This window comes from Chenopodium quinoa, unplaced genomic scaffold (assembly GCF_001683475.1).
Source record: "Chenopodium quinoa cultivar QQ74 unplaced genomic scaffold, ASM168347v1, whole genome shotgun sequence".
Classification (NCBI taxonomy): domain Eukaryota; kingdom Viridiplantae; phylum Streptophyta; class Magnoliopsida; order Caryophyllales; family Amaranthaceae; genus Chenopodium; species Chenopodium quinoa.
This window is the reverse complement of record NW_018745675.1, coordinates 3,858,174-3,869,970: the sequence shown is the minus strand read 5'-3', so window position 1 is coordinate 3,869,970 and position 11,797 is coordinate 3,858,174. Positions and strand designations below refer to the sequence as shown.

Sequence of the window (11,797 nt, the reverse complement as noted above, 5' to 3'; positions counted from 1 at the left end):
AGCAAACTATTTAATGCTCATTTGTCAAATGAGCAAATGATTCTTACTCATTTTATCAAATTAATGCTCATTTGTGAGTGTGTTTAAATGTTTTAAATACGTTAGCCTACTAGCTCAAGGGTAGAGCACTGTGCAAATGCACAAAAGATGTGGGATCGAATCCCACGTAGGTTTATTTATGTAATGTGGAGACACAAGTTTGTAGTGTGAGCAAAGAAATGAGAAAACTACACTCAATTAGCATGTAGAGTAGTGTGAAAATGCAGAGTTTGAAAATTTTGAGTAGTTAATGAAATTTATTTCTTTTGGCTATTGGGAAAACAATACAAAAGACACCCACTGTTGTCTCTATAAACATCTTGAACTGCAATCGTCACTGTTATTTCTTGTTCCTTTCCCACATGAGTGTTGCGATCAATTATTAATTACAACAATGCTAACTGCGACATTCTTGTGTAGCTTGGCATCAGAAGCAGAAGTACTGCAAGTATGTATACAGCAGGAAGAATGATTAACTTATAACTTACAAAAGTTTGAAGAGCTGGAAAAGGAACACCTATTATTTGATCAAAAGGAAGTTGCCTAGGCTAATTCGTGCTAAAAATTTCGGACATTGCATAAATCATATTACAATTATAAGACATGTATAAGAATTGAACAACAATATAGTTGAGCAGAAAAGGAGAGATGATCAAGTTTTTTTTGAAGCTTTTTTTAATATAGTTATTTATAAATACAACCTATGTAGGATTCGAACCTACATCATCTATGCATTTGCATAATGCTCTACCACTTGAGTTAATAAGTTTTCGATATAGATCAACGCCCTCCCATAGAAGCATAGGAAAACAATAAAATGTAGAAACTAAAATGCATCCATTATTACTACAATAGCCACCATAGCTCACAAATTACCCAACACATGCTCACCCAACACAACTACTAATATTATCAAGTAAATTAGTAAGAAGTGAATATGCACCCCCTTAAACACACTTACACACACACTCTCAATAATTAGAACTGAAATGAGATTCTTAAATAAGAATGTACACGGCCAGAGCAAAAACACACACTTACACATACACTCTTACACTCATACACAGACACACACACACACACACACACACAATAATTTCATAATCTAAAATTAGAACTGAAATCAGTTTCTAAAATCAGAACTGCAAGCAAAAAGATGAGGGGGCAAGGGGGATAGGTTTGTGGAGGGAAGTGGAAGAAAGGAGTGTGGTTGGTGTGCAGAAAATAGACCAAGAAGAAGGTGGTGGGGCTTGTGCATAGGCAAGCAGACCAAAGAACACAATGCTCATTTGTGAAATAAGCAAACAATTCTTTGATCTTTTGTCAAATGAGCAAATAATTCAATGTTCATTTGTCAAATGAGAAAATAACTCAATGCTCATTTGTCAAATGAGCAAATAACTCAATGCTCATTTGTGAAATTAGCAACTAAGTATTTGCTCATTTGACAAATGAGAAACTAATTATTTGCTCATTTGACAAATGAGCAACTAATTATTTGCTCATTTGACAAATGAGAAACTAACTTATTATCGTTGCTCATCACATATTATCAAAACAAGCAGCTAAAGAAACTTATACATCACATATTATCAAACCAACTTCTGTTTTTAGCACTCATTTTACATGGAAAACATCTAATTCTACCAACTACATTCTCCTTAAGCCGAGTAATCATTTGATTAGCATTAATAGTCCCTTGTTCAATTCCATGTGATAGCATTCCTCAAATTACCAAGCATTTTATCAAACACATTGTATGCACTATCTGGATATTCAAAACAAACTCATTGATAATTACCAATTGTTCAGTTAGTTGATCAATCTCTACCATGGCAATGAAATCACCCTTAGGCCCAAGCAAGTCTTCGATACCATACTTCTTCCTTATGAGGACCTGCAAGTCCAGCTCGTCCGCAACCTCCTCGATGGTGTCAAGGATCTTGTCTACAGGAAAAATTGAAACTCCTATTGAAAATTTTAACGAAAATCCTAAATTGAGAACACTCAAATTAAAAAAATCGAGCAAAAATTAGAATGTCAAACTCGGATAACCAAAATTAAGAACATTCTTATTCAAAAATTTCCAGAATACTAAAATTGAAATTAAAAAATGTGAAACCCAAATTATTGTAATCAAAATCGCACAATCTTGATTTAAAATTCAAATTAAATCATAGACAACAACGAAAATTGAAAAGTTGAACAAACCTTGATAATTATCGAGCCTTCATATTCTTTAATCGAAGTTATTCATACTTGTGAAGAAGAAGATGAAATCAAAATTGTCAAACCTTCAAATGGATTAATCAGTCACCATTGATGAATCTTCGTGGTGGAGAGAAGTTAGTTAACTGGGTAGAGAGAGAAGACAATTAAGTGGTTTGTAGGAGGTTTATGTGATTAATCACAGCCGTTCGATTTAGTACAATTTAATGGCTGAGATTTGTTCTCACATATGGGATGAGTTCTCACATAGAAGGTGGTTCTCATCGGATCCCGACCCTATATATATGTATATATATATATATATATATATATATATATATATATTGATAAGTGCATAATCTACCATATTTTTATCCCTAATATTAGTCCTACAATCACTTTTTATTAGTTATTTTATGAAATTATTCACTTTAATAATTTAGTTTTTAGTTTATGCTTGTATTTTATTTTATAGCTATTTTTATAATAATTACTACTTAATATCATGTTATGTTTTTTTTGTACAAAAATTAGACGAAAATAAATCAGTTTATCAATAACTAGAAGGAGGCCCACTTGTTTTGCTACTCAAAGACTCACATGCTATCATCAAAGATAAAGAAAGAAAAGAAGGTAAGAAGAAAGTTAGGCATTTAGTCGTGAACAAGGAACTCTAAGAAGAACAAAAGTGGTCAGATTCATCTTCAACCAAATTCATCCGAAATTCAGGGCAAGAGATAGAGAAGATGAATCTTTATCTTATTCTACAATTTTATCTTCTCAAAACAAGAAAATTTAGGTCGTTTTTGGTGTATAAAAATCCACATTAATTCTTCTCAAAACTACACAACTTAGCCAAAAATTATACAAAGAGTCACTACTAGAAATAGGTCAATTTACAACGGACTAGCTCCGACGGACATGAAATCTGTCGGAAATTTCCGACGGAATTAAAATCTGTCGTAAATTTCCGACGGAATTTCTACGGAATACAAATCCGTTCGAATTTACGGGTATTCCGACGGAATTTTCCGTCGGAAACTTAATCACGCGACGGAAATAAAATCCGTCGGAACGTTCCGAGGGAATTATCCGTCGGAACATTATGTTTCCTACGGAAATAAATTCCGTCGGAATTCAATTAAATAATAATAAAAAAAAACAAACCTAAAAAACACTACAAAACCCTACAAAATCCGGTTTCCCCTCCCACCCCTAACATTTTGGTTTTCTCTCTCCTCTCCTCCACGCCTCTCTTTCTCCTTCCTTCTCTTTTCTTTTTCCTTCCTCGGCCATTCTCCTTCCTCGGCCCTTTCTCTCTCTTCTCCTTCCTTCTCTTTCTCCTTCCTCTATACGCCTAATGCTTTTCCGGCGTATTCCGGCGGATGGTGTGACGGTGAGTGGTCTTGGTGAAGGTATGAATGGGTTTTTTGGTCAAATTTGACCATGAAAAAGTCTAGATCTAGAGTTTTTCATGGTCAAATTTGGTTTTAATAAACCAAATTCGAATTCAATTTGGATTTTAAGGTATGCTTTTGTGTTATTAATATTTTTTTTGTTTGATTTTATGTACGAATTTGGTTTGGTTTTGTTGTTGATGTGTTGTACGAATTTAGTTTGATTTTTTTTTTGTTCGAATTTTGGTTGATTATTTTATTGATTTTTTTTTAAATTTGGGTTGATTTTTGTTGATTTTTTTTACAAATTTGGGTTGATTTTATGTTTTTCAGGTTAGGATGAGGGTGGTGGGTGGGTTCTGGGTGGTTGTCTTGGTGGGGGGGGGGGGTTCTAAGTGGTGGTTAGGCTGGGCCGGCAGTGGGTTAGGGGCTTGGGTGTGGGTTAGGAGCGTGGGTGTGGGTTGCTGTGGGCTGGTTTGGTGGGTGGTTTGCTGTGTGGTGTGGTGTGGGCTGGTTTGGTGGGTGGTGTGGTGTGGGTGTTGTGGGCTGGTTTGGTGAGTGGTGTGGTGTGGGTGCAGGTGTGGCTGGCCTGGTGAGGTGGTGGCTGGGTAGGGTAGTTGGGGTGGTGCCGGGGTTTTTATTTTTATTTTTTTTAATGCGGTTTCCGACGGAATTTCTGTCGGAACAGTTTTTTCCGACGGAATTGGCCATTTTACTTACAAAGGGTGTTCCGACAACCAGTTCCGACGGAATTTCCGTTGGAACAGTGTTTTTCGACGGAATTTAGGGTGTTTCCGACGGAATTTTGCCGTCGGAAATGGCCTCTTTTCTAGTAGTGAGTGAGATAGTTCGAGTGAGTCCGTAATTGGGCAATTGGTGAAGAGGAGATAGCCATTGGAGGGCAGCTTATTCTCAAATCCAAGGCAGAACATGAACGAAGGTGAATTGCGGGGTCGAAGCAGGGTTTATTCGGGTGTTCTTGGGAGTATACTTCATAAGTCTTCCTCTTATTAATTTGTTCCATATTACTAATTTATTTTATGTTCTTTGCTAATTTGATAAAATACTTTTATTGGATTATTGGTATTATAATTGATTTCTGATTTATGTGTTTTTTTCGATTTAATGGGTATTTGAAATTTGCTTGTTCTTGATTATCAAATTTGCAATTTGGCATTGATTGTTATCTTTCATGTTATTAGTTGTGAATTATTGCTATCTATATGGTTTAGCTTAGTTTAAATCGTATAGTAAAGTAGTCCCTAATTTTATATCAAGTGTGCGATTACGGTTTGATTTAAATTAAAGAGAAAATTCAATCTAAATAATCTGACATTTATTTGATTAGTTTAATTAAGACTAATGAGGTCTCCTAGTTGTTAATGCTTCCGATTCTAACTCATGCAAGTTGCGATATATATGTGTTAATTAGACGGTTTAGAGTCAATTTCAGTTTAGTTTAGAATTGGTTTCAAGTAATGGAGATAGGGAGTTTTTGTTACTAAAGTCTCTACAGTTAGTCCATTCGTTAACTTGAGTAATTTAGCAGAGTCGGTCAATTATTATTATCAATAGTTTGGTGTGAGTAAAGTTATGAATGGAATTGGTTAAGTGTGTCATCACTTGTGATTATTAGATTATTATTTAATTCTTTTTTTAGTTTAGTTGCTCGTTCAAGTTAAACCTCCCATTCTCATGTATATAGTATATATAGTATTCTTTATGTGTATATAGTTTACTTTTCGAGTTGACTTTGAGTTTATAGAGTTAATTAATCTCCTTACTTACCCTTTTTACTAGTTGTTAATATTTTTGAATATCTAAGTTAGGTATTTAATTTATTAATTTGGTGTGGTAAACGACTCGTATCAAATTTTGGTGCCGTTGAGATTTTTTTTTATAATTAAAATTCAAGGTTTTACTCATTTATGTTTACTTGTTAATCTGTGAATACTAATATTGCCTGTAAAATTATCTTTATATTAGAATATATGTGAGTGTGCTGTAATAATCCTTTAATAAGTTGACTAATGTTAAGTGCTACCTTAATCAATGTACTACTTTTGCAATATAACAGCTCTCACCCACGGTACATATTAGTCCACTTTAAATGATTTTTTATTTTTTTTTTCTCGTTCTTGTTCTATGCGGCAACTCAAATCTTCTTTTGCCACATTGAAGGAAATTTGACATTCCCATCCTGTTTCAATCTGTATACAGTATAAGTTTCGTCAGAATATGTTTCATGACTTTAGAACTATGACAAGTGATATATGTTTAAAGACACTATTATAAATAATTTTATCTGCACAAGCTTGAAAGCTACCTTATGTCTTTTGCTTTATCATTCTAGCTTGATTCATCACGTTACGCAAGAAGAATGACTTGTTGCTGCTATTATTGTGAGAATTATAATTCAAAGAAGCATGTGCTTAATTAATTTTATAAGTGATATTTACTGACAGATGCTAAGAGATATGTGTCCAAGGTCGAATTAACATTCAAATGAATAGACTAATGGTAGCTAGTGGGGTTGCTTACACTATGTATGGGTTGATTGTTTTAGATTAGCACTCACAATTGAGCTACTTAATTTTACCATATATTATTTGCTGAATTCTTATATACCTTGCTGATTCTGGTAATAAGTTCCACAGTGTTTTGGTAACAATATTATGCGGTTTATATGCATTTGCTCTAATAATTTATTTATTTATTTATTTATTTATTTTTTTTTTTTTTGTGGCTGTAATTTTTCTGTAATTTGTATTTTCAATAGAGTGCTTATAATGTATTGTTTGTTCTCGGGCCCAACATTTATTTTTGCAAGCATTAATCTGGTGTGATAACTCTGATAAAAGAACTAAAAAAATTGAAACAAGTATGCTACATAAATGTTCTAGAAGTCCCTGGCAGAATAAATTTAAGCGAGTTTGTGTCCATCTATATGCTGTTTTGGGCTACTATATTAATGAAAATCTAAGGTTCTGATGTGAATCATTCAGTGAACAGTCTGGCAGCATAATATTGAGAATTAGCTAGCTTTATATGTTGAATTTTGATATAAAGGTGCATGAGTATTGGTACGACTAATCCTAAATACAGGAGAACCATTTCTGCCAGTCTGTTGGACTACTATCTAGTTCATATCATTACTTGTTAGATGCTGAATTGCTGATTTGCTACTGAAAATTTAGTATACTTACTGCCAAATACATGAAATATAAAATTTCTTATCTGAATACCAGATCTCATTACTTCAGAACTGCTAAAGTTGTAATCTTGCCTAGTTACAAGCTTATGATTGAGTTCTGACCAGTACATAAATATTGACCTTATGTGATAGTATTTTAGGAAATTCCTCATTAGTTTTCAGTTTTCTTTATAGGTGCATGTATGCGTACGATACAGAAGCACGACTTCAGCGCATAAAAGCATATGTAGGCTTCTTAAACGAGGAAGAACCATAGAAGTTACTTCAAATTTTTAGTGCAGAACCTGAACTTGAAGTAGAAGATCCATTACCTATCACATACACTTTCATGGGCGAACGAACATTGAAGGAACTAGGAGCTCCTAAGCTGGAGGATGAACCCCTGTGTATTGTCTTCCCTACTCTGGAAAAAACCATTGAAGCTCAATTCAGGTTTTCTTAATCTTCTCCCTAAATTTTATGGGAGCGCAGGTGAGGATCCGCATAGACACTTAAAAGAATTTATTATTGTGTGTTCCACTATGAAACCTGAAGGAATTGAACAAGATCACATTCGAATGCATGCTTTTCCATTTTCTTTGCATGATATAGCTAAAGATTGGTTGTATTCTCTTTCTTCTTGATCAATCACGACTTGGGAGGCTATCCAAAAAGCTTTTCTTGAAAAATTCTTTCCCGCAAGTCATGTTGGATTCATTAGAAAAGAGATTTTTGGTATTAGACAACATGCTAATAAGTCACTTTATGAGTATTAGGAACGCTTTAAAAGGTTATGTGCTTCATGTCCACAACATCAGATTAGTGACTAACTCCTAATTCAATACTTCTATGAGGGATTGTTGTCTAGTGATAGAGGAATGATTGATGCTGCTAGAGGGGGTGCCTTAGTTGATAAAACACCATCTCAAGCTAAAACTCTAATTTCTAATATGACACAAAACACTCAACAACATAGTAGGAGGAATGATGTTGGAAGAGTTAATGATGTGGACTTAAGTGGAATTAAAAATCAATTACAGGAAAACGCACAACAGATTGCTGCCTTGACCACCTTAGTGTCAAAGATTGTTCCTGGTAATGAGTCTAAAGCTAGAGTCAGTGGTATTTGTTCTGATTTTTCTCATGCAACTGATGAATGTCCAACTTTACAGAGTGAAGATGTTAATGCTTTAGGGAGTTTTTCTGGTCAACAAAATAGGAAGTATGATCCTTTCTCACAAACTTATAATGAAGGTTGGAAAGACCACCATAATCTTAGGTATGGAAATCGACCATAATTTCAACAGTTTAATTAATTTAAGCAACTTGGTCAACAAAACCCACCACCTAAACCTGCTAACCCTTCATTAGAAGATTTGGTGAAACAGTTAGCAAACCAAATAGGATAGGTTCATGATCATGGTGGTTACTATCAAAAGAAAACTAACACTCACCTACATTACATTGATACTCAAATAGGTCAAATTAGCACTTCTCTTAGTAAGTTGGAATCTCAACTTTCGAATAAGCTTCCTTCTCAAACACTTGCCAATCCAAATGAACATGCTAAAGTTGTAACACTTAGGATCAGTAAAGAGTTAAAGGAACCTAAAATAAAGATTAGAGAAGTAGAAAAAGAGGTAGAAGTCAGACCTAAGGATGCAGTTGGTGAGAGTAAGGAAAAACATGATAAAGAGTGAGAAAGAACCTGTAGGGAAGGGTAATTCTGATGTGAATTTTGGTGTTTCTCGTTTTAAAGATGTTCCCCCTTTCCTTTTTCGATTTGCTAATGCTATGAAAGAAGCTATGGACAATGAAATTCTTGAGACTTTTAGAAAAGTTAAAGTTAATATTCCTCTTCTTAATGAAATTAAGCAAGTACCACGCACTAATAAAAGACAATTTCGCTCTTCTAAAAAGGTGAGTATGGGGGAAAATATTTCAGCTGTAATTCAAAAGAAATTTCCCCCTATATGTAAGGATCCTGGCATGTTTTCTATTCCATGTAAATTTGGTAATTCTATTTTTGAAAGATGCATGCTAGACTTAGGTGCTTCAATCAATGTCATGCCTAAATCTGTATATGATACTTTGAATGTGGGTACTTTGTCTAAAACTAATGTTGTTATCCAATTAGCTGATAGATCTAATGCATTTCCTATGGGAGTTTTGGAAGATGGTTGTTCAAGTGAATGAACTAGTTTTTCCTGCTGATTTTTATGTGCTTGATATGGGTGATAGATCTAATAGTGTTCCTTTATTGTTGGGTCGACCTTTGCTAAAGACTTCCAAAACTAAAATTGATGTTCATGAAGGTAATTTGACAATGGAATTTGATGGAGAAATGATTAATTTCAACATATTTGATGCTATGAAATACCCTAATGATATCATCAATGTTAGTTCTATAGATTCATTTGATGCATGTGATTGGATGGCTCAGGATGTTTTTGATGAGTGGTGTGAAAATTTGTTTGAAAATGGTGTGTTTGGTGATTTTAAGAAAATCTTTTGTAATTTCGTCTGATGTGATTGAACCTGATGTTCTGATGGATGCAGAAAGTCTTTACCTTTTGTTGTGACTAAATTGATTCCTTCTATTGTTAAGCCACCTGAATTAGAATTGAAACCCCTTCCCTCTAATTTGAAGTATGCTTATTTGGGTGATAATGAGACTCTACCTATGATTATTTCAAGTTCTTTAAATGAATCTCAAGAGACCTGGTTATTGATTTGCTTAAAAATCACAAGCATTAGGATGAACTTTAGTTGACATAAAAGGCATTAGTCCCGCCATGTGCATGCATAAATTTTTTCTTGAAAAAGACGCTAAACCAACTAGAGAGGCTCAACGTAGATCAAATCCTTCAATGATGGAAGTAGTTAAAAAGGAAATTTTAAAGTGGTTAGATGCAGGGGGGATCTACCCTATTTTTGATTCCCAATGGGTAAGTCCAATTCATGTGGTACATAAAAAGAGTGGAATAACTGTTGTAGAGAATAATAAAGGAGAACTTGTCCCTACTAGAGTATCTAATGGATGGAGAGTTTGTATTGACTATAGGAAGCTTAATCAAGCTACTAGACAAGACCATTTTCCCCTTCCATTTATTGATCAGATGTTAGAAAAGCTTGCTGGACAATCCTTTTTCTGTTTTCATGATGAATATTCTGGTTATACACAAGTACCCATTGTTCTTGAAGACCAAGATAAAACCACTTTTACTTGTCCTTTTGGTACTTTTTCTTTTAGAAGAATGCCTTTTGGTTTATGCAATGCTCTTGGAACTTTTTAAAGATGCATGATGAGTATATTTTCTGATTTGATTCAACAAGTTATGGAATTGTTTATGGATAATTTTACTGTGTTTGGTGATTCATTTGATAGATGTATTCATGCTTTATCTCGAGTTTTGAAATATTGTGTTGAAACTAACCTTGTTTGAGTTTTAAAAAATGTCATTTTATGGTTAAACAAGGTGTAGTTCTTGGTCATATTGTTATTGCCAAAGATTTAGAGGTTGATAAAGCTAAAATTGATGTCATTAGTTCTTTACGTTATCCTACATGTGTTCGTGAAGTTAGATCATTTTTAGGACATGCTGGCTTTTATAGACACGCTTTATCAAAAATTTCTCTAAAATCGCTTTACCTTTATGTGCTTTGCTTGCTAAAGATGTTGTTTTTTACTTTAATGATGAATGCAATAAGGCTTTTAAAAGAAAAATTGACAAGTGCTCCAGTGATTAGACCCCCTGATTGGTCTTTGCCTTTTGAAATCATTTGTGATGCTAGTTATAAAATTGTAGGAGTAGTCCTAGGGCAAAAGAAAGGTAAAGAGTCTTATGTGATCCATTATGCTTCTATATCACTTGATTCTGCCCAATGCAATTACACTGTAACTGAAAAAGAGATGTATGAGGTTGTTTTTGCTTTAGAGAAATTTAGGCCTTACTTACTTGGCACTCATGTGATTGTTTATTCTGATCATGCGGCTCTTTAATACTTGTTAAAGAAGAGTCACTCAACACCTAAGTTGCTTAGGTGGATGCTTCAATTACATGAATTTAACTTGGAAATTAGAGATAAAAAGGGTGTTGAAAACCAAGTTGCCGACCTTCTAAGTAGAATTGTACCCAGAGAGGATTGTCCATTACTAACTGAATTTTTTTTCGATGAGGAGCTTGCATCTTTATATAGTGTTGACACTCCTTGGTATGCTAATAGTGTTAATTATCTAGTGACTGGAACATTTCCCCCTACACTCACTAAAGCTCAAAAGAATAATATTAAATCTGATTCTAAATATTATATGTGGGATGATCCATATTTGTGGAAATCATGTTCTGACCAAATGATTAGGAGATGTGTAGACAAACCTGAATATGCTTTCATTCTTACTTTTAGTCATAATCCTGAAAGTGGAAGACATTTTGGACCTCAAAGGACTGCTCATAAGGTACTTGGATGTGGTTTATATTGTCCTACTATTTACAAAGATGCATATTTGTTTTGTAAATCTTATGAACGTTGTCAAAAGACTGGAAATTTGTTTAAAAGAAATGAAATGCCTCAATCTGGTATCCTTATTTGTGAAATATTTGATGTTTGGGGTATAGATTTTATGGGCCCTTTTCCTTCTTCTTTTAGTAATGTTTATATCATTCTTGCTGCTGATTATGTATCTAAATGGGTAGAGACGAAGGCTGTGTTAAATTTGTTAAGAGTCATATTTTAATAAATTTGGCATGCTTAAAGCCATCATAAGTGATAGAGGGACTCATTTTTGCAACAAAACCTTTGGTGCGCTTTTAGAGAAATATCATGTAACCTATAGAGTTGCTACTGCATATCACCCTCAAACTAGTGGGCAGGCTAAGATTTCTAACAGGGAAATAAAATCGATTCTTGAGCAAATGGTTAATCCTAATAAGAGAGATTAGAGTATTCGATTAGGTGA

At 34.0% G+C, this 11,797-nt stretch overlaps 1 protein-coding gene across 1 annotated transcript; it reads left to right on the top strand.

The window, feature by feature from the left end:
* The first annotated feature begins 8,523 nt into the window (after positions 1-8,523).
* LOC110717228 lies at positions 8,524-9,033 on the top strand. Its single transcript, XM_021895881.1, has one exon. It carries the CDS (start codon positions 8,524-8,526, stop codon positions 9,031-9,033), a length of 510 nt encoding a protein of 169 aa, XP_021751573.1.
* Positions 9,034-11,797: the final 2,764 nt, after the last annotated feature.

Coding starts and splice junctions, on each gene's coding strand:
- LOC110717228 (XM_021895881.1), top strand. CDS start 8,524: ATGATAAAGAGTGAGAAAGAACCTGTAGGGAAGGGTAATTCTGATGTG.